Source organism: Lissotriton helveticus, chromosome 6 (genome assembly GCF_964261635.1).
Source record: "Lissotriton helveticus chromosome 6, aLisHel1.1, whole genome shotgun sequence".
Taxonomy (NCBI): domain Eukaryota; kingdom Metazoa; phylum Chordata; class Amphibia; order Caudata; family Salamandridae; genus Lissotriton; species Lissotriton helveticus.
Window position 1 is genome coordinate 1833149570 of NC_136067.1, and position 23917 is coordinate 1833173486.

Below are 23917 nucleotides of genomic sequence, written 5' to 3' on the forward strand. Positions count from 1 at the left end.
GGTTAAGTACTCAGGGGGGCAGATTTACAAGCCCCTTGCGACACTTTTACGCCGCCGTTGCTTCTCTTTTGTGATGCAGCGGTGGCGTAAACAATGCGGCCAATTTACAACGTGACGCATCTAGGGAGATGCGCCTCGTTGTAAAGCTCTGCATTCCATTAAACCTGCAGCAGAAGCTGGGGTTACTGCGAAGAGCACTAGCACCCCTTGCAATGAAGTAGTACCCGCGGAGGGGCAGCGAAGAGACCACCGCCCCTCGCAATGAAGCAGCAGCAGTGGAGGGGCTGCAAGGAGAACACCGCCCCTTACAGTGAGCAACACCAGCGGGGGCTGCGAGGAGACCACCTTCCCTTGCAAGGAGGAGCATCAGCGGGGGGGCTGCGAGGAGACCACCAGCCCTTACAATGAGGAGCACCAGCGGGGGCACTGCGAGGAGACCACCGCCTCTTACAATGAGGAGCACCAGCAGGGGCGCTTACGAGGAGACCACCACCCCTTACAATGAGGAGCCCCAGCGGGGGCGCGCCGAGGAGACCACCACTCCTTACAATGAGGAGCACCAGCAGGGGGCTGCAAGGAGACCACCGCTCCTTACAATGAGGAGCACCAGGGGGGCTGTGAGGGGACCACCGCCCCTTACAATGAGGAGCACCAGCAGGGGGGCTGCGAGGAAAACAAATCCCCTTGCAACGAAACAGCACAAGCGAGGGGGGCTGCAAATAGACCACCGCCCCTTGCAATGAAGTAGCACCAGCAGAGGGGCAATGAGACCATCGCTCTTTGCAAAGAAGCGGCTCCAGCACAGGGGTAATGACGAACCTACATGCCGATACAGGACGCGACCTTTTGAGACCGTCTCTAAAACAAGTGAACAACGCTGCTCCATTAGAGTGCTTTTTGGGATTTGGCCAACTGAAGTGGTCCGTTTCTCCAAATACAAGTTTTCATTCCAATATCGTGCCCTACTGTTATTCAACTAAAGTGGTCACAGTTTCTTCTTTTCTAAGGGAGTTTTTTCTGCAACGAAAATTTCTTGTCCTGATGATGGTCTACATGACGATTGCCCTCTAGACCGAAACGTCGACACCTCACCCATCATCTCCAATCAAGTTGCCTTGGCACCAACATACGACCACGCTTTATTAATTAATCTTGGTTGTCTGTTCAATCCACCAGGAGTTGATGTTTTTCTGTTATGAATTGAAGTGATATTCTTGTCTACCTTTGTTCATAACTTTTGCTTTGCTTGATTCCATATTTTTGTCTTCCCGATTATTTGAGTAAATATATATCGTTTTGAAACTTCCATCTCTGTGTGTTCTATCTTCATCCTTCCACTGATTTCCTTCAGAAGCATAATCAAGTTTGATATCCTGTGGATTCTTTTGAGTTTGTTACTTTTGTACAACTCACGACTAAGTTTAATTTCTGCTGAAACAAAGTCCCTTGTAGCACACTTTGACCTTAACCTTACAATGAGCAGCACCAGCGGGGAGCTGTGTGGAGACCACCGCCCCTTACAATGAGCAGCACCAGCGGGGAGCTGTGTGGAGACCACCGCCCCTTACAATGAGGAGCACCAGCAGGGGGCTGCAAGGAGACCACCGCCCCTTACAATGAGGAGCACCAGCAGGGGGGCTGCGAGGAAAACAAAGCCCCTTGCAACGAAACAGCACAAGCGAGGGGGGCTGCAAATAGACCACCGCCCCTTGCAATGAAGTAGCACCAGCAGAGGGGCAGTGAAGAGACCATCGCTCTTTGCAAAGATGCGGCTCCAGCACGGGGTTAATGAGGCAACCACCGCCCCTTACAATGAGCGGTACAAAAGGGGGTGGTGATGGACGGAGCATATGAACTAATCAAACACTCACACCCAGTCAACAAATCTGGGTTTAATCCATCACCGCTCTTTAGCCCACTCTGCCACCCCAGTTCAGGCATGGCCATATGCAAATCAGTCTCACCCTGTGCCAAGAATTGGCTTTTGTAGTCTGGTCTGCCCTGTTCCCATGATGCACTGGGCCAGGGACAGACTAATTTGCATACAGCCAGGTTCTGAAACTGGGATGGTGCAATGAGCTAAAAAACGGTGTTGGATCTAGCCCTGATCTCTTGACTGGGTGAGAGTATTCTGCTTAATTCAGAGACTCTGTCCATCACCACCCCTTGTTGTAAATATTGTTGCATGAAAACCAGCATTGGCTGAAGGCGTCCCACATGACCTGAGACCGCTCCATTTCCGCAGGTCTGGTTCTTAATGATAGTAACGCTATGTCGGGAAATCAAGAAATATAGATGTAGAAACTTGAAAAATGTGCTGTAAAGCAGAGTAAAAATATATATACCCCCAAAAAAGTGTGCCAAATTCTCAAAAAACAGTTTCCATTTCAAGCACTGCAAAAACACATCATTCAACTCTACCCCAAAACAGCTATAAACTTGATTCAAACTTTTGGTATGTTTGTTGCAAACATATATATCAACATGCAGCAGGTGTGGTGCAGGTGACAATAATACTTTCCCTAGGATCTCATTTGCTGGAAAACCCGTAGAAACATCTTTACAACACTCACCTACACAACACTTCCTCGTAGTGCTAAGGCATGCCCACGGGACATTTCCTGGCCAAAATGCTCCATTCCCCCCACCCCACCCCCGAACACACACACACAAATTGGTTAAACCCACACCCCTGGTAAACTCTACACCAAAGAGTCAAGAAGGCAAGTACTCGATGAAAAAATGCTAGACAAAAAATGCATACCATAGACACAAATGTTACAAATTCATGGGCTGACTTGACGTTGAAGAGAAGGTGTGCCCGTGGCTGTACAAGGCAGCTTCAGCGTTAAAGTTCAAGTGAACTCCCCAGGCATAACAGGCCTTGCATCACTTCACATCATATCAATTATACTATAGACGTTTTGGACTCAATGAACGTGGTCTCATGTAGTTTTCACACCCTCGCCTGTTTCACTCTTTAAACGGTTCTCACGTCGCAGGTTGGGATGTCACATGGCTTCATGTCACGTGTCATCAGGACAGCTTGTGTCCAGGGGTTCAATTTGGCAATTTAATGTGCTCTGGGATTTGTAGTCCAGGTTGGGTACAAGCGACCCATTGGATTGCACATGAAATAACCGCGATTTGCAATTTAGCTTTCTCTATAGGAGCTCACATTTGAATAGTTATTTCAATTATTATTATTATTATAATAGTGGTTTGTGCTTTTAAAGTCCCAAATTGTAATGCCTATTAAGAGACTACAAGTACGTCAGTGTCTGTGAAAATATTTTCTGGTTAGTGTGGAAAAAGAAGGCACAATCTGCTGTAATGCGGGTGAAAGATTATGCCATTTTCTTAGACTTTTTTTGTAAACAGAAAGATGCATAAAGTACATCAGTGTACTCTGTATTTATGTCCAATGTTCCTGAATATTAAGACGAGAAGCTAATGAAAGAAGCGCGGTTACTGTCTCCCTCATACACACTTAGCTGCCATCTGTGAGTGCTGGTTCCCACCTCTATTGTCTCTCACACAGCACCCTCTCACCATCTCTCAGCTGCACATCTATCTCCTGATTACGTAATAGGAGTGACCAGGGTAACTGAGTGACTTGGGCTCGGTGCACTCCCTGTATACACTAACTCACAGGTTCACTCCCTACATAGACTTACTCCGGACTTTAAGTGAGATGAAAAAAATGAGCACCAGTGCAGCACCACCACCTCAGCATAACTCAGCATCACCTCCGCACCAGCACACAACCATCTCAGTCTGTCCTCGGATCTGGCATGTGTTGAGTCTCCCCTAGTATCCATCCACTTCTCGTTTTGTAATTCAGATACTATTTCCCAACCTCCGCCCTCAAGTTGTTTATGCCCCCCTTGACAAAAAAAACCTATAACAAGCATTACAACAAGTAGTAGGAAATTGCCAGCATTGCAAGGGCGAAAAAATTAGAAGACATTTTGTTTATGTTAATTCTTTTTTTAATAGGCTCGTTCAGTTGTACACAATGTCTTCTTGGTTATTTATAAGGTAACAAAAATGCTTATTACACTTTCTTATTATAATTTTTCAGCATGCTACACAGAAGCCACACTGTTCTACAACATAGCTCAAAGACATTGATAAAGTCAATAGCTGTGGCTAAACACTTATAAGGTCCCAAAGGTGAGACCTATTGGCTATGCAAATGCTTGTTACGCTTGACATTAAACTTTGGGCTACACATTCACTCACAACAAACTTGCGAGTAACTTGAGGGATTAAAATTCGCCTGCCTAACAGGCTCACATCTTACTGTTGCAGGTTACAAAGGAGTGAAAAAGCCACCTCTTGAAAGAACTCATTGTTGGTCACTGATAAGGACTGTCCCCGCGCCTCTGGCCTCTCACACAGGAACAGGAATCTCCAGCACACCATCTGCAGGGGAGATAGTGCATGTGAACACCCCCACGCGTATTGCTTATATGGAATGGTCCACTCCTTTCCCTGACATGGTTCCTATGCCCCGCCTTTTTATGTCCTGCACGCGATTGCTCCTCAACTCGGGTCGTGTTATACAAATGCCACGGTTATAGCAATCCTCTCAGACCGTGTGATACAACTTGCAATTCACCCTGTATTTCACTCCCAGTCCCTCAAACTGATAATTTGTAAACATAACAATCCCATTGTATTAAAGGAAAGTTGTAAAAAATAAAAACATGCTATGCTTGATGCTTCTTTGTTTCTATGTGGCTAGGTTAACAAAATCATTTCAGAAACATTTCTGACCAAAAAGCACTATGCTAAAGAAATTACACAAACGTTTACTAAATGATTGACTCAAATCTTTTTACACAGTTGCAGACAGCTGCCCTGTAGAGGAAAACATTGGCTAAATTGCTCTCAGGCAATGGCACATGGCACGCTGTTGTTGAATTGATCTGCTTGGCACAGTCTGTGTTTTTCTTGTGGCTGGTGGTCACCACAGAGAGTGAAAAGAAGAATACAGGGGTGGAAAGCAGCCGAGCAGTCAGCTGTAAATATGCTCAATCTTAGCCTCTCTATTCATGTTACTACACATAGGAGCAGCTGCTGGAGTTCTTACAGCATCTGAAGGCCTTTCTCACTCTGTCAGTGACAGAGAGAAACTCCCAATGTTTGTGAATGGCTCTGCTGGTAGTTTATTTTGTGTAAAGTAAAACCTTTATGTCTCACTCAGAACCATACCTAATCAATTTCTTGCTTTGAAGAACTTCATATTTACCATTATACAGCCGTCGACCATTAATTATGTAGTTTATGTTCTCGTTGGTTCCATTTTGGTGCCGGCAGAGCATTGCTTCCATTGTAACGCATGTGCAACATTTTTTAATTTTTTTTATTTATTTAATGCGACTTTCTATAGCGCGAACATTACCCGAAGCTGTCATAGCACATTACATAAGAACCAGTTGAGATACATAGGCACTTAGGATTACATGCGTTACATAAAAGATACAAACAGAAAAAATTGCAAATGTACAAGTTGTAGAGTCACACAAGGAAGAGATACAAACAGAAAAAAAAATTGCAAATGTACAAGTTGCAAAGTCACTCAAGGAAGAGATAAAAAATAGATGTACAAAGTCTACTACATATATTAGTGGTTAGAGTTATCTCTATATACATAGGGAAGGGATACGGATGGATATACTCTAAGAGTCACAAAGGCATGGTAGAGAGTACAAAGTCTACTACATATATTAGTGGTTAGAGTTATCTCTATATACATAGGGAAGGGATACGGATGGATATACTCTAAGAGTCACATAGGAATGGTAGAGAGTACAAAGTCTACTACATATATTAGTGGTTAGAGTTATCTCTATATACATAGGGAAGGGATACGGATGGATATACTTTAAGAGTCACATAGGAATGGTAGAGAGTACAAAGTCTACTACATATACTAGTGATTAGAGTTATCTCTATATACATATATATACAAATAGTAGATTTTCTCAGGTCAAGACCCAAAAAACCAGGAGAGCAGAGTTCCATTAAGTGCGGTCGGAGGGGCAAATAATATGCTTATGGCTGCAAGAAAGAATTGCTCTGCTGTTGTCTTGATGCTTGTGCCCGAGTGCGAAGCTCCTGGTGGTTCTGGCTGTGCTTCACTCTGTGGGTCTCCTCAGCTTCTTTCATTGCCACCCGGACGTCATTGTCTACACTACTGCCCCTCTAGCCTACTCATCAACCAACTAAAACTCCTGCAGCCTGCATTACCCTTTGTTAACCAGCCCTGTGGGAAACCTTTCGTGCAGCCCAGGGCACAAACCTCTTGTGGAACCCCTCTTTGTCTTCTCAGCAGCACGAGCACCTGGTTCAAAATACAAACAATGTGAGCTTTAGAGGCGGCTCCAGTATATTGTGCCACCTAGTGGCAGCAGCTGTTACCTGTCTCATCATGAATAATTCTGATTTTGTGATGTATGCATTCATTTTGCAGGGCAAGACCTAAAATGTGCGCGACATGGGGCAAACAGCCCTAGTTACCTCACCGCCTGCAATGCCCCGCTGTGAAGTGATCTCTAAGAAATCTCTTTCAATAAACTGGGTGTGTACACTCCCCATACATCATACAGCACCAAGCACATACATGACTACGTGTGGGAGCGTGTACCTTTGGCAACCAGCCTCCAGCACCAACCAGACACACAGAACTTTCAAAACCAACTGCCTTCCAGTTCGATACGCGGGTGTGAAGGGGCTTTCGTGAATGGACCCCTAGAATCCTCCACCAATGAGCGTTTGGTAGATTTAGCTTGACAGCGCAGCAGTCGCCGGATCTTATGTGATTAAACTAAAAAATGGTTTTTAGTAGTACCACAGAGAGGGGCTATGGCTCCACCTGTATATTGGTGGGCAGTAGCGGCCGGCATTGCTCGTGGGTGGGGGGCGGGTGCAAGGGGGGGGGGATTCACGGGGGTGTTGCGGGGGGAGATCGAGGGGAAATTAAAGATAAATACATTAATTAAATTAAACTTACCTTTCCGCCGGGTCCCACGTCTTCTCGCCTCCTACTCTTCTTCCTCCAATAGGAAAAGGAAGCAGGCAGCCAGGCTTCCTCTCCTAAGTCAATCACAAGCAGCGTTGTGATTGGTCGGGACGCCGCCCAGTCAGGGGCTAATGGGGTGGGCATGTTCTCCATGTAGGCTGCAATGCAGCCTGCATAGAGAAGGGCAGAGCGCACATGACTGGTTTGGGTGGCATGAGAGGGCTGTCCAAGTGGTCTTTGCGCTTGCGGGAGTGGGCAAACCACTCCTCCCCTGCCCTGCTCAAAAGAGCAGAGCAGCCCCGCCCATCCACAAGCCTGCAATGCGCAAAGCAAACATAAAATGGTAATAACTTTTAGTTATTACCATTTTATTTTTTTACTTTCTCGCACTGCGAGAAGCAGTGGGGTGAAGATCCTCCGCTCTAGTGTTGGTGGGTATAAATTGCGTGCTTCCACTGTAAACGTGCTTACCCTCCAAGAGATGTAATCATTTGTTTATTAAGTTGCTTGAGTTAGAGCTCTCTATCTAGTTTAGCTATTCTGTTACAACATAGGTTGACCTTTAGGTTAAATACATGCCACTCTAATGCTATATGCCTCATAGATAATTAGATAATTGTGGTGTACTTTTTCTTCTCTGGCAGTAGCAGCAATGAGCGGAGGGCAGTCAGGAGGAATGTATTGTTGTCCAAGCCACTTCCCCCTTCCCTATCCATCATTAACGTCAGAGATACTGTAAGATGGCACTCCTTGAGAGAACTGTATGTTTTTCTTTCTAATTCCTAGATTTAAGATTTATGGGCCGGAGAGATTTTTTAAGGTCCTCAGCTCCCAAAAGTTACTTTCACCATTATTTTAATTTATTATTATAGTTTTTTAAATACCATACTAATATTATATTACTTCAAGTTTAATATTTATATGTGTATTAAATGAATATTACTTTCATTGTTTAATATGCTGTTATTTTAAAATACCCCTCCCTGATTCCTAAAAAAACCCTTACTGCACCATAACACTATCATTGCCTTAACTCTACAAACTCCTTGCTGCTGCTTAATGTCATCCTTTCCCTGAGCCCTAAAAACCCTTAATAAACATTAAAGCTGCCCTTCTCTGAACCCTAAAAACCACTTACTACCCATAAAGCTACCCATCCCTGAACCCTAATGCCCCTTACATCCTCTTAGTGATACCCTTCCCTTAAGGCTACCCTTCCTTGAACTCTAAAAAAAATCTTACTACCCCTTAATGAGACCCATCCCTGAACACCCTTACTAACCATTAATGCTACTGCTCCCTAAACACTCAAAACCTTTTGCTATCCCTTAATGCTACTTTTCCCTCAACCCTCAAAGCCTTACTTTTCCTGAATGCTACCCATCCTTGAACCCTAAACACTCCTTACTACCTTTTAATGATAACCTTTCCTGAACCCTGCAAACACCTTAACACTACCTTTCCAGGAACACTACAGACCGCTTACAATACGCTAATGCTAGCTATCTGTGAAGCCTGAAAACTGTAACTATCACTGAACTCTACCCGTCCTTGAACCCTAGAAATCCCATACTACCCCTTAATAGTACTCATTCCTGAACCCTGAAAACCCTTACTACCCCTTAATGCTTCCCCCCTAAAAAAAACCTTGCTACCCTTCACACTACTCTTCCCTCAACCCTAAAAACCTTACTTTGCCTTACCACCACCCATCCCTGAATTATAAAACATTACCACTTTTTACAGCTACCCATCCCTGAACCATAAAAGCCCCTTATCAGCCCTTACTGCTACCCTTCTCTAAACCACACAAACACCTAATACCCCTTAATGCTGCAATCACGGAACCCTAAAGGTCTTTACTACCCCTTAATGCCACCCTTTCTTAAAACCTCTCAAATCCTTGCTACCCTATAACACTACCCTTCCATGAATTCTGAAAACTCCTTAGTACCGCCAATGTTACCCAACCTAAACACTTACAAATCCCCTAACACTACCATTCCCAGAAACCCTACAAACCATTTACTACCACTTAATACTACCCATCTCTTAACCCTAAAAATCTCTTACTACCCCATAATGCTCCCCGTACTTGAACCCTAAAAACTCCTCAATACTCATTAATGCTACCCTACTCTGAAGACAAAACACCCCTTACTATTCCTTAGTGCTAGCCTCAGTATGTTATGAATGTATGTGTACTTCTATAGCTTGAACCAAAGCAAAAGGCATTGGAGCCCTGTAAAAGGTCAAAGACAAGCAAAAATGCAGTGAGTGATTGGAAAAGTGCCCATTCCTGAACCCTTCGAACTCCTTACCACCCCTTAACGCTAATCTTCCCTGAAATCTAAAAAGCCCTTTGTACTAGCCCAGTAATGCTGCCCTTCCACGAACCCTAAAAATCCCTTATTATCCCTGACATCTACCATTCCCTAAACTCTAAAATCCATACTATCCCTTAACGCTACCTATCCCTTAAATATAAAGACCTTTACTACCCATTAACATTACGTATCCCTGAACCCTAAACAGCTCTTCCAACTTCTTAATGCTATGCTTCCCTGAAGCCTAAAAACTTCTTACTATCCCTTAACACTACCCTTTGTTAACATTAAAACCCTTTACTACCCCTGGATTCTACCCCTCTGTAACCCTAAAAATCTCTTACTATCGTTACGTTTCCCTGAACCCAAAGTACCCTTTTCTACTGCCTAATGATACTTTTCTCTGAACCCTAAAAACCTAGTAATGCTACCCTTTCCTGAACCATATAAACATGGGAAGCTCGTTTCCGGTCCAGGGAAGACATGGCTTGGCAGTTCGGGCTGGACTGTTCCCATGTGGCACAGGGTCAGACTGATTTGCATATGGCCATGTCTGAACTGGGGTGGCGGAGTGAGCTAAAGAACGGTGATGGATTAAACCCAGATCAGTTGACTGGGGGTGAGTGTTTGTATTGTCAACGCTCCGTCCATAATCACCTTTGGTTTTTCTCTGAACCCTATAAACCCCGTACAATGCCTTAATGCTAAAATTCCTGAACCCAAAACATCTTTACTACCCCTTAATGCTACCCTTCCTTGAACACTAAAAACGACTTGCTACCCCTTAATAGTACAAATCCCTAACACCTAATAGCCCATACTACCCCTTAATCCCTTAATAATACCTCCCCTGAACCCTAAACATCCTTACTACTTCTTAATGCTACGCTTTCCTAAACCCTAAAAACGACTTACTACCCCTTAGCACTACCCTTCTGTTAACCTTAAAACCCTTTACCATCCCTTGACGCTACCATTTTCGGAACCCCGAAAACCTCTTGCTACTGCTTAACATTACTCTTCTCTGAACCCTAACCCCCCTTACTGTTTCTTAATGATACCCTTCCTTAAATACCACAACATTCTTAATGGTGCCCTTCCCTGAACTCTACTAACCGCTTACTATGCTTTAATACGGCCCATCCTAGAAGCCTAATAACCTATTACTACCCCTTAATGGTACAGATCCCTGAAGCCTAAGAGCCCTTACTACCCCTTAATGATACCTTTCCTTGAACCCTAAAAAACTCTTACTATTCTTTAACGTTACCCTTGCCTCACCCCTAAAAACTCCTTACTACCATGTAACGTTAGTCTTCCCTAATCTCTAAATGATCTTTCAATCCCTTAATGCTACCTTTTTCGAAACTCTACAAAATCCTAGCTCCCCTTATCATTCACACGGGAACTCTGCCTGCTGAAAGCAGGGCGAGTCTAAGGATGAAATACTAGGAAGAATCAAATTGCTAATTCTCCTGGTAATTCCTAATTTTTAAGGTGACCCTTTGGGTCCGCTTTGATCCCTGTTACCCCCCCCTCACTGGCCTCCTGTATCAGGAACTCTAGGGAGGAGGTACCGGGTGATATAAGGGAGATCATTATTAGTCCCTTAATGGTAATGGAAAAGCTTACCTATTTAAAGAGTTAGAAGATTGTTTTAGGGCATCAGTGGAAGCACTTTCAGGACTATATTCTGATGTTTGTGTACAGTGGAGGTATGCTGCATTGCCATTTGGAAGAAATGAGCACCACCTCACTAATACATTCATTTCCAGAATGTTGGATGTTTGCTGTTATGACACAACTGGGTAAGACTGTTACCAACACCAGCTATCATGACATTACTATAAAACTAGAGATAAAGGTGCAAGCATTGTTTCTGTCTCTTATTCCGAAATTATTTGTGTAAAATTAGAACCAACTGTTTGCTCATGCTAATGCTATATTTTAGTGCAAACGTGTCCTTGCATCAATTTTTGATGTGAGGAAGCATTTTCCGGTAACATAATAACATGAAAACCACAAGTGGCTTGAGCAATAGACGCTCACTTTTTGGCTGTTCTCGTTCTTCCCACCCACTTGCGATAAACTTTTACTGCGAATGGCGTGCAATTACATGGCGTGGTGTAATTTAAAATTCGCCCAGGCCCAGCTTTAATGTGATAAACAATATGTGTGCATACAATGTATGGAAATAGCATTTGGGAATGTCTGTGTTTATATTTGCTAGTACTCTAAAGCCAGAACTAGTGGTTTTGTCAATGCTTGTTTTTGTTACATATTCACAACCTTTTAACTCTGTGAAGGGGGAGATTTGCTCCTGCTTTCAACCACAAACACGTTCCCCATCAGTGGTAGGGTGAGGTGAATTTTGTGGCCAGCACTTTCTGGTCATTCATATCCTCAAATACAGGTGGAAGGAAAACAGAGAAAGATTCACTTTGGTCAGATACAATTTTAAACTATTTGAGGTTTCACCTTGTTGGGACAGAAAAGTGTTTCGTATGTTGACGGATGAGTACCCTGCCCTGAGTGCTCCAGCTGCAATGATGTATGCATCCCTGATATTGATTTTTGTTGTCATGTGCCAGCATGAATCATACATGTGCACCATGACATAGGCCTATCTCACGGATTGTGGTTTTGTTGAACCGAGAGGGGCACCCAAAGTGAATCACTGACAGAATATCAAGAAGCAAAATATCGACCTGACAAAATATCGAGGAAAAAATATAGAATGCCACAATATCAAATTCCTATCTACAAACGGGTAAGTACAAAAATATCGAATCCAAAATATCCTTATAAATAATATAGGGGCATATTATCAAGGACCGGTGTTAAGATTAACGCAGTTTTATCGGCAGGAAACTGCGGATAAAACAGCGATAATGGGCTTGATAATACGCCCTTGTTAATTCCCATAGAAGCCCATGTTCTTGTGTTAATATGGGAATTAACAAGGGCGTATTATCAAGCCCATTATCGCCGTTTTATCAGCAGTTTCTTGCCGATAAAACGGCAATAATTTTAACACCGGTCCTTGATAATATGCCCCTCAGTTTGTTGAAAAAAATGCGAATTTTTTTAAATGTCTTAAAAGTAATGTAAAATTAATGAAATAATAGATATAATTAACTACAACATACTTAAAAATACGTAAATAACCTTAACATTAATAAATAATTAATGTAGGTTAGAAAAAAATAAACATGCACTTTTATTTTTTAATACATATATATTAACTTAATATAAATAAAAAATATTCAATATTTTTAGTGTAGGATAGTGGGAGGGTAAAATTTACTATTTCCACTCCAGTGAGTGCAACAGTAAGGAAAGTGATGGATAGAGTGAGGGTAAAAATTACTATTCCCACTCCAGTGAGTGCAACAGCTGGGAAAGCGCTGGATAGCGGAAGAGTAAAAATTACTATTCCCACTCGTGTGAGTGCAATAGTAGGGAAAGCATTGGATAGCGGGAGGGTAAAAATGACTATTCCCACTCCAGTGAGTGCAACAGTAGGGAAAGCGTTGGATAGCAGAAGGGTAAAAATGACTATTCCCTACCAGTGAGTGCAACAGTTGGGAAACTGTTGGATAGCAGAAGAGTAAAAATTACTATTCCCACTCAAGTGAGTGCAATAGTATGGAATGCGTTGGATAGCGGGAGGGTAAAAATTACTATTCCCACTCCAGTGAGTGCAACAGTGGGGAAGTGTTGGATAGCGGGAGGGTAAAAATTACTATTCCCACTCCATGGACTGCAACAGTAGGGAAAGTGTTGGATAGCTTAGGGGTAAAAATTACTATTCCGACTCCAGGGATTGCAAGAGTAGGGAAAGTGTTGTATAGCGTAGAGGTAAACATTACTATTCCCACTCCAGTGAGTGCAACAGTAGGGAAAGTGTTGGACAGCGTAGGGGTAAAAATTACTATTCCCACTCCAGTGAATGCAACAGTAGGGAAAGTGTTGGATAGTGTAGGGGTAAAAATTACTATTCCCACTCCAGAGAGTGCAACAGTAGGGAAAGGGTTGGATAGTATAGGGGTAAAAATTACTATTCCCACTCCAGTGAGTGCAACAGTAGGGAAAGTAATGATTTAATATTTAAATAAAAATAAATTAATCCAATACCAATATAAATGTAACTAAAAATAATTACCAATTACGAAATATGTAATCATTAATTAATTATAAATACCAATAAATATTATGTATTAAAAATTAATGACCTATTAATAATTAATTAACAACCAATTAATTTTCAATGCCAAAAATTAATAAGTAATACAAAAATACCAATTAATAATTACTTCACAGTAAATTATTTATCAATACACAAAAATAATTTCAATAATTACTTAATTACAATTAAATTACTTCCCGCCCTATTCCCCTATAAACCCACAACCCGCTCCAGATAATAAATTAATACAATTAATATAATGATCAATTAATCAAATAATAAAAATGAATTACCAATTAATAAAAAATAATGACCAATTAATAAAATGTTTTTACCAATTAATAATTAATTAACAATAAATTAACTATCAATACCAATGAATAAACATAAATAATTACTTAATAACAATTAAATTACTTCCCACCCTATTCCCCTATAAACCCACAACCCGCTACAGAATTAAAATACTTCGCGCTATTAACAACTATGTCCCATATCCGCGTTGCAACTATGAAATTCACTCTAAGACCCCATTAACGCTGGCTTCTAACGTCAGGTACATTTCTGACTTAGCCATATTGCCCTATGGAAGGTGGATTGTCAAGCTAAGTCCACCATGGCCTATTAGCAAGTTATTCAGGTTTCAGGTTTTAAAGTCTTTATTTCGATTCATAAAAAATCATAAAAGACAGACATTGACAAACATTGCTTAATTAAAAATACATAATCTTTAAATTCATAAAACTAGTATTAAATAACAAAAAAGACAACCTGAAGAGAAAATTACTAAGATTAAGCTCATGAATAAAAAAACGGAAGAATTTAGTTAGATTCCAAACAGTTTTCGATAGCATGAGCAGAAATGAACAGCCTGTTTTGGTAGAGCTCGGTACATCATGGAGGGGCATTTGCATGGTCAGTACAGTAGTTATACTATGGTTTCGACCTTAATGTCCAAGCCCATCCCAGGTATTTAGCCAGGCACACTGAAATGAACTCAGAGGTGTTAGTTGTTAATACACGAATAGCCTCTTCGGATTTTCTTATGGGCATGCGCTTGAACAGTGGCTTTAACCATTTGGCTCTAGGTACTAGATATCTAGGGCAAGCAAACAAGAAGTGTCCTATTGTTTCCTTGTGGCCAGGGCACCATCTACAATGGTCCATAGTACTCGTTTTCCAACCTTTAGTGAATACATTCACCGGCAATGCACCCACCCGAAACTGATGGTAGAGTTTCCTGTCCAGTGTTTTGGAAATTAAATCCCAATAGAGTTCACGGGACAGGTCCAACTTAAATGACAGGAACCTACCCGTGAGATTGGTGGAGCTTGAGGCATTGACTCTAGTCTGGCGAATCGTGGCCCAGTACAGTTCCTTGAAAGCTCATTTAGATGGAAAGGTGCTGGTGGAGGGGGATATCCAAAGTTGCTCTAGCCCCATATCCGTCAGGATAGATTTTACCATTTTAAACCATTTAATTTTTCCTGAACCCCCAAGTGACCTAACTTCAGCTACCTCATTGGCAAATAGGGTAAGTTCAGGGGTTGTCCACAAACGCCTCCAAAAAGCAACCAATCTAAATCTGGCCATTTCGTTAATCGGAGGGCAACCCATGTCCAAGCAGAGAGGGGTGGAAGGGGTCAATTGTGGCAAACCCACTAGGTTGCGCAGGAATTTGCATTGTATTTTAAACAAACCCATCAGATCCATATAACCCCACAAATCTGCACCATATAAAATTGCTGGGTTGATTTTGGCATCATAGATCTTGAGAACCGGACAAACCCGCTTGGTGATAGATCTTTTTTGTTCACTTAATAGACAGCCGGTAAGGCGGGCAAGCTTTAGATGTTGTGCTTCGACTTGTGCTTTCCATCCCAGACGGCTGTCTAGGGTGACCCCTAGATATACCATATTCTCCACTTGATCCAGTTTAACACCACCCATATTAACTGTGCACCGGACAGGGCGATTCTTTGTTAGTACCATAAGCTTGGTTTTCCCGACGTTCACCTTGAGGTCGCTGATGACACAAAACTCCCCAAACCGGTCCAACGCCCGCTGTAAGCCAGAGCGTGTCCGGGAAAGGAGAAGGGTGTCATCAGCGAAGATGAGCATCGGGAATCGCTGTCCTGCTAGCATCGGGGCGTCAGTTGGGGTATCCTTAAAAAATTTGACCACTTGGTCAATAAACAATAAAAAAAGGGTTGGTGCCAGAACACACCCCTGGCGGACGCCTCGGGTTACTGGGAAGTGTTCCGTCACTTGCCCCTGGCCACCCCATCTCACCCTCGCAAAATTATCTTCATGCAATTTAATTATTAAAACTAATAACTCCTCGGGCATTCCCAAACTCCTCAAGACTCCCCACAATTTATCCCTCGGGACTAGATCGAACGCGGACTTCAGATCGAGAAACGCTGCGTAGATTGTGCCACCGCCAAGCTGGACCACCTTCCAGTAGATCAGACAGAATCTGAACACCTGGTCAATGGTACTCGTTCCCGATCTGAAGCCCGCCTGCATTGGAGATAGTATGTCCTCTAGTTCGATCCATCCTTGGACCCTACCTAAAATCATACGTGCAATGAGTTTCTGGGTTGTATCAATGAGGCTAATCGGGCGATAGTTGCCAGGAATTGACCTACTGCCCTTTTTGTAGATGGGTAATATCTCAGCCCCCTTCCAGGATTTTGGTATACTTGCACCAGCGGCTATTGAATTAGCCACTTTAGTAAGGTAGGGTATCCATAGGGCGGGGTTGGTTTTAAACAGGTCGGCTGGTATAAGATCCATGCCCGGTGCTTTCCCTCGCATTGTAAGGCCTATAGCCAGCTCGACCTCTTTTTCCGAAAAGGTAATAATCCTAGTTTGCGGGGGTGGCTGGGATACCGTCGCCGTGATGCTGGGGGGGTTGAGGTTCTCGGCACAAAACTGGGTCGAATAAAATGTTACCCATTCCACAGGGGACACATGGTTCACAGGGATGCGTGCATCCGGATCTTTCCCCCACTTAACTATTTCCCAAAACTTAATGGGGTTATTTGAAGTGGTGGCCTCCAATAAATCCGACCAATGCTTATCCTCCCACACCCGCTTAGCTTCCCACTGCGTTTTCTTATAATTTACTCTAGCTTCTTTCACTGAGATCATAACTCTGGACTTAACCTGCCTGATAAGTTTGGTATGGGCTTCCCTACATTTATTGTTATACCATTTCTTGGGACAGATCGGTATTTTGGGGTTTGCCTGGGGCCGTGGTTTTGAAAGCAGGGATTTGAGGTCGGCAAAGCAATGATTGTGGAGGTTTATAATATTGTTGGCCATTTCGGGATTGTCCCCCTGAAGATCATATGCCAGCATCTCACTATATGTGTTGCTGATTTTTATGTTTACCTTATCCCTTAAAGTAATATCCTCCACAATTTTGGACCATTTTAGTCTCTTCCTATCATTGGTTAGGAAGGCATCCCCAGTCTGTGAAGTGCCAGGGTTCTCAGATCTCACTAAGCCTGGTAACTTTCATTTTAAGGACAAGGGGTTGTGGTCACTTTCTGGGCGGGGGAGAACTACCATGTCCATCATCAGGGGCCAGTCTCCTAATTTTAATAGGATATAATCGATACGGCTTTTTCTTAACCCGTTATCGAATGTAAAATGTAATTCCTGGTCTGATTTAGCGCGGCCATTGACAGCCCGAAAGCCCCTATTGAGGCAAAGAGCCGTCCAATTTACTGCTGCCTCAGTGGCAGTTACTGGTTTACAGGGCAACAGTTCAGGAATACCCCATACTGCATCCTCCGCGTAGCCCCAACTGTCCCCTGAGTCAAGCAATGGCTCGAAGGAGCAGTTTAGGTCTCCAGCTAGGAGGGTTACAAGATCACTATCAAGATCGTCTAAAATGGGATCCAATGTTTCCAACAGGAGAGGGGAGCGGCCTCCTGGCAAGCCTCGGGCATATACGTTAATCAAGATCATATCCCGACAACCAGTCTTACTCAACTTAATAATAAGGAGGTCAGGGTTGTGTACTGTTATTTCTGTGGAGTGAAATCCCAGGGATTGTTTCACCCAGATCAGTAAACCCCCTGAAGCTCTCCCTTTCGGACCTCTAATTGCAGGTTTAAAAAAGTTGATATATCCCTGCCTAAATGTTGGTTCAGTTGCCCAGGTTTCCTGGAGTAGGATAAAATCATATCTATCTATAAACTCCAGCCAGTCATCTGAATGAATACGACTTTTAACCCCCGCAACATTCCAGGAGACAATGGTGAGTAGTTCTGGGGCATGGGCCACGAGGGGTACCACCGAGTCCAGGGCTACTAAAGCATCCGGACTATTCTCAGCATCCCACCCATTTGTGGTACACCCAGGGGTGCTCCGAATTTTCCCTGTCTTCCGGGAGACTACTACATCCCTTAAAGGTAATATGGTAGTACTTGCTGTTATTGGAGCCCCCATTCGCTCTTCCTCTACAATTACAAACTGCGAAGGCTTGTTACACGGCCTAGCTGGGAGAGACCCAGGATTTACTATGTGGTCAATTATGCAAGACCGAGAGTAGAGTCAATCATTGGCCTCAAGATCAGATAATGGGCCGAATTGATTGAAGAGAAATGGGAAGAGCGTGGGCTGGGGAGTCCTCGTAATGGGGTAACTCCTGATGTTGGGTTGGCCATGTCTGAAACCCGTCAGGGTACTACTCTGCCTATGCGGGTAGAAATATGATAGGCTCAGTGTTTGAACATCCCCCTGTCTGGCAAACCTCGCTTTTCTACTAATCATTTCCACCACCCAGGGATCCTTAAACGAGATCAAAATACAATCGCCCTCCAGATCTTTTATGCCATGGCCCACCCAGTCCACCCTTCTCACAAACAAGATTTCAGTTGGCAGAGTGGGGGGTAACGGTCGGTTTTTATTTAACCAAAAGGTCACCTTATTGCGTAAATCATCAAAAGTCTCCCTCTTACCGGGTAGAAGAGGGGCTACACCAGTCAAAACTATTGTGTATAGTGCAGCCTCGGTAGGGAGATCGGCCCGTGGCTTGGTATGTCTATGATGTTTTTCAACCAGGGGTTTTATAGTGTTACATTTTTGATTGGCTAAGGGCCCTTGGGAGAGAGGCCGAGAAGTATTCAAACTGGGTTGAGCCAGGGAAGGTGATCTAATTGAGTGGGGTCTGGCGGGGTTTAAGCTATCAGGTTTGGCCACAGGCTGCTTCTTATGCATAGGTTGGGATGGGGCCACATATGTGTTGTTAGGTGCAACCTTAAGATCTCCTCCCCTCATTGATCTATTAGTTACTACCCCAAGGGGTTTATGATTAAGAGATGAGGAAGTATTTGTTTGAGCATTGTTTGATAGATGTATTGGGTTAGCCCCCCCTTGGCTCATGCCGGTTAAGGATACTAGTAGGGCTGAGTTAGTATTTACTACTGCCTCCAGGGATTCGATTTTTTGGGTCAATAACCTGGTCCGCTCTAGAACAGGCAATAAAAGGTTTTTCATCAAGGCCTCAATTTTAACCAACAGTGATTCATCGCTATTTTGACAGGTAGGGCAAGGGTCAGAGGATCCAAGCGAGGTAAGGGAAGGGCAAGGAATATTGGCAAAAGTACTGGGACATTGTTTTTTATCGCCAAGTTTACCCATAGCTAGTGATGTAGAATTGCCATGGGAATTATCGGCGATTTCTTTTACTTTTAATTTGAGCATTTTACGTTCTCTCCCCCCTAGATAACTCGTGTCATGCTTTCTCTTCCTTGTTACCGTATCGGCGCCAACTGAGTTCATTTGTATCACCCTTTTGGAGACTGTTTTAGAGGACTCGGGGGATGAATGGGGCGTATCTGAGGTGTAGTCTGATTCAAAGCTAACCTGAGATGCGGTTTCTCCACTTGCCTCAAGATCATCTAAGTTATGTTCAGTATGGGCTGGTGTATGTGCAGGCAAATCAACCCCTTCACTATCTATATGTACTAGAGCCTCAGTAGTTGCTGAATGAATACAGTTAAAAGCTGCATGGGGTTGTGTCACAGGGCTAGGGATCGTAGCCAGCCTACCCAATGAAGAGCGTTTTCCACTTAGTAGGTCAAGTGAAAGACGTTTTTCTACCATGGTAATTTCTTTTTCAAGTATACCTGTGGCACGAGAAATAAAAGCATCCAATGGCCCCGAGACCACGCCTTTAGGAGTCTGAACTTGGACAATGCGTGATTTGCCAGAACGTAGTGACATATTTTCTAGGTGGAACAGATATGGGAGATGGCAACTAACCACGCTATTGACACAAATAAAATATGCAAATATAAAAGTCCTGTCGGGCAATAAAATGTTTCTTATGTCCAAGCGCTTGAGGATTAATAGTTTTTATTAGAAAGTCAATAGCGGTTAAATGTTCCGCCTACCTTGAATGTGGAAAAAAACCAATATAGGGATTAAGGGCCGGGGCCGTCCACTGCCGTCCTCGAACGGCCTCAAACGGCCCAGTCTTTGCCCTGTCTTCGCCCGGGCTGCGTCCCGCGCTGCGGGAGGTGGAGGTTGTGATATAGGGGGCGTGGGGGGCGGGCCAGCAGGGAGAGCGGACCGGAAGCTCTCCGTCGGTCTTGCAGGGACTTCTGGGAAATGAAGTCCCCGCACGCTCGCAGCCCCGCTGACGCCTCGCGCCCACAGCCGCCTTACCTCCACAAGGAATGCCCCGCTGTGTTGGTGTCCGCTGCTCGAAGCGGCACCCGCGGAGCGGGTGCGGCGAGATGTGGGCTTAGTGCGCTGATGTGCTATTTAAAAATGCCGCTGCCTCTGGAGTTGGACAGGAACTGCCGCTGAATGCCAAGTGAGTCAAAAGGTTATTCACTATTTCTGACATTTTATCTCTGGATTACCAGCGATATTCCAGCATTTCACCGCTATCGCTGGAATTTTTATCGCTTTGGAGATTGCCGTTGATAATAACGCGCTATCGCAGCGATAAAATCCAGTGATAGCCAGCAATAACCTTTAGCGATATTTATTGCTGTCAGTTGCTAATATGCCCCATATTATTTACAACAATATTTTGGATTCAATATTTTTGTACTTACCTATTTGTAGATAGGAATTCGATATTCTGGCATTCTATAGTTTTTCATCGATATTTTGGCAGGTCGATATTTTGCTCCTCGATATTCTGTCAGTGATCCATGCATTCCTGTGACCTGGGTGGGACACACCCTGGAAGAGGAAGATCCCGGCTTTTCATGACACTTCAAAGGGTCATCTTTGATTTAGAGAGTGGTCACTGAAAAAAGACCTGGGCACATCTCAGGAAGGTGAGGTGACTGAATAGAAAACCATAAAGTGTAGGGCTGGGGCCCCTGGGGTAACCTTTTGATTCACATATCACTGAGGCTGACATCCAGGTGTGAACCTCTACTCACTCCAATGGCCTGTATTGTGGGGTTATTAGATTTAGAGATTTGGCATCGCTGCTGCTGTGACAGACTGCTTTCTGAAGAAAGGGCAAAGGAGTGAGCACTTTAAAAGGAAGTTGATCCCCAACATAAACTCCGACCCTAAATCATATTTTGTGTCTTGAAATGGACTATAAGGAGGGGAGTTCGAGGCCCAGCAAAATTGTCAACTGCCACAGAGCCAGTCGGGCTGTGCGAGGAGTAGGAAAGACTTCTGCCTGTGACCAAGGCGGAGGTTAAAGCCTGCCAGTCTCTCAGCTGGGCTCCCCAAGCATATTCAAGACCACCTACCCCTGGAGCCAGGAGCACCTGTGCTTACCTGCTTTGCAAAACCAGTGTGCCCTGTGAGGAAGAGAAGAACGTTGAAGAGAGCGGGTCCAGGCAATCCTTGCAAGTGGATCCCTGTAGCTAGGTGTGAGGAGGCAGCTGCTGCACTGATCAGGCCATAGCCCATGTGCAGGTTCAAGTCAGCCACCACGTATGATTAGGGTCAATGCTGTGCCGGTCAGGCAATAATCTGTGTGTGGAGTGAAGTCGGTGACCCCATATGCCAGGTGGGACTGCAATGAAGTTTATTGATGAGCCGACCGGGCTGAAGCCTGTTTGCAGAGGAAAGGCGCCATCCCCAAAGGCCAGGTGGGGCCGTCATGAAGATTATTTCTGAAACCGATCAGGCTGTAGCCTACGTGCGGAGGAAATTTTCAGACCCCCCCCTATGCCAGGTGGGGCTGCCGTGAAGAGTACTGCTGTGACGATCGGGCCATCACCTGTGTGTGGAGTATGATCGGTGCCCTTGCATTACAGGTGGGGTCACAGGAAAGGATCAGGATTATTTCCTGGTTCAAACCATCATCATGAGGAGAGGCCGTCATGGTAACTTGAGGCCCGAGCCCCGACAGAGGATTGGAGCCGGAGCAACCTACCCCTCACCCGTGGGAATGATCGGAGGAACTTATTGTCTCGCTAGAGGAAGCGCCTTGGTCACCCAGGTGCTGTCCCGACAGAGCAGCAAGTGCTACTCACCAACAGCACCTGCAGCCTCTCCCAATGGACACTCCAGTCGAGCCATCCTTGATGGTGTGGGTAAGACTGGTCACAGGGTCAGAAGGGTCTAGGAGAACTTGTTCAACTGCAAAGCACTACGTACGCTGGAACACTATTAACTTTTATCAAAGTTGGAATGGGACTCCTGAGATGGGGACTACCAGTGGGGCCTAACTGGAATGTCGCCCATATTGAATGGGGAATAACCAGTACTGCTAGTGAAAGGGAAGTGGGACTCCGAGACCTGCCTTTTGAGCCCTAGAGCCCTGACATCGGGGAGCTGTATGTATTATTTTTGTATGCAGCATTTCCCATTGTGTTAATATATAAATGCTCCTTTTATCATAAAATTAAGTATTTGACAGGAAAATCATTTATTGCTGCTCTTGAATGTTTTTAGAGTTATGAGCCTGTGTTCACCCCCGGGTATTTACACCCCCCCACAAGAAGCCTTGGACTGCTTGACCCCCGCTACCACTGAGAGTCAAGTGCAGAAGGGGTACTTGGCCCAGTTGCTCAGGACCCATAGTAGATCAGACCCCAGGACATGAGGAGAAAAAGACCTCAAAACCCATGGTTGGGCCCAGTAGCTCCTGCTTGCCCGGTGGCCCTCTGAAAGGGGTTATGACACACCCTATCAGCGACAGCTACAGAGCCTTTTCACAGAAGCATTACATTATCATCTTCCCCCACTGCGTAATGCTGAGCAGGATTTTAGGTGAAAGCAAAAGCTTTGAGTAAGGGACACTGGAACGAATTTCCAAGTAAAACTGGAGTCTATTTGAAACGTCATTAATACTTAGGTATTGATGTAGCTGCAAGGTATTTATTTGCATTTGCTGATTGTTAAACTCTGGTATCCTATGCACTGTTTATCTTAGTTTACCGTAATGTGATGCCCATAATCCCAGCATCATTTCATACCATCCACAACCAGTACCATCGTCATTTTGAAATCACCAGCTAGCACAGCGGCCACAAACTGATATCAAGTTCTGCTCCGCCTTTTAGCTAAATGCCTCACTAGTGTATTATTTTTCATAACACCATGAATACTGTCAGACCAGGTGCCCATCACTAGCCAGACCACCCAGGCCGATTTCAGCGCCGCTCAAGTATTGGGACATGCATTACAAAATTTCGAGACATAATAAAGCATGCCTTTTTAACAGCACTTTTGTCATTAAGGTTTATATTTACAACCAAAAACAAAGAAAATGTATAGCACATCGAAACTTATGTTGGAGCTAAATGGACTGTAGCTAGAACTCTGGGTTAGGATTAGCTATGCCCCAGGCCAGGTGTCCTGTCTCCTGTCCTTCTCCTCTGCATCCCACACCTGATGTCTTGCCCAAGCTCTGAAACATACTCCATACCTTGCTCCACATCTAATGGAATGTGGCTGACGGAAGCCTGCGTGTTGAGAATTCCATCTGATCTATCTCCTCACCTAGTTGAAACACAGGAAACCCCTTAACAGAACTATCATATGATAATCATGTGAGCTCTCAGACTGGATGGACTATGACATCCTGCTGCCTAAATTAAAAAACAGGTATCATATATCCAAATTAAAAATTCTGGAAGCTACAGTAAAACCTGAAATCAACAACTCCTTTGTTTTATTTGGTCACCTTTATTGCCCGTCATTATTATATAACACAAGCTGTCGTGATTGCAAACAGCAGTGGTTGTCAAATGCATGTCTAATTCATGTTCTATCATTGATCAAGATACAAGGTCACTTGTCCCCGGGCTCTTTAAGATACATCGCTCCCCTCTTTCGAGGATGATCAGGCGCCGAGCTCTTTGGTTCAGGCTTTGGGAAACCTTATTTAAAACAATTTTTTGGATCACTGGTGGCTGAAAGATG

General features: G+C 44.0%; 1 protein-coding gene across 1 annotated transcript in view; it reads right to left on the reverse strand.

Annotated features, from left to right (window-relative positions):
* The window catches only part of LOC144762907 (uncharacterized), a 189130-nt gene extending 167676 nt beyond the window's left edge, over positions 1–21454 (reverse strand). Inside the window, exons 1-2 of the mRNA XM_078648204.1 lie at positions 21320–21454; positions 4339–4428 (exon numbers count right to left, since the gene is read on the reverse strand). Of these exons, the coding sequence (XP_078504330.1) occupies positions 4339–4428; positions 21320–21454 (225 nt within the window). The remainder of the gene's footprint in view (positions 1–4338; positions 4429–21319) is intronic.
* Positions 21455–23917: the final 2463 nt, after the last annotated feature.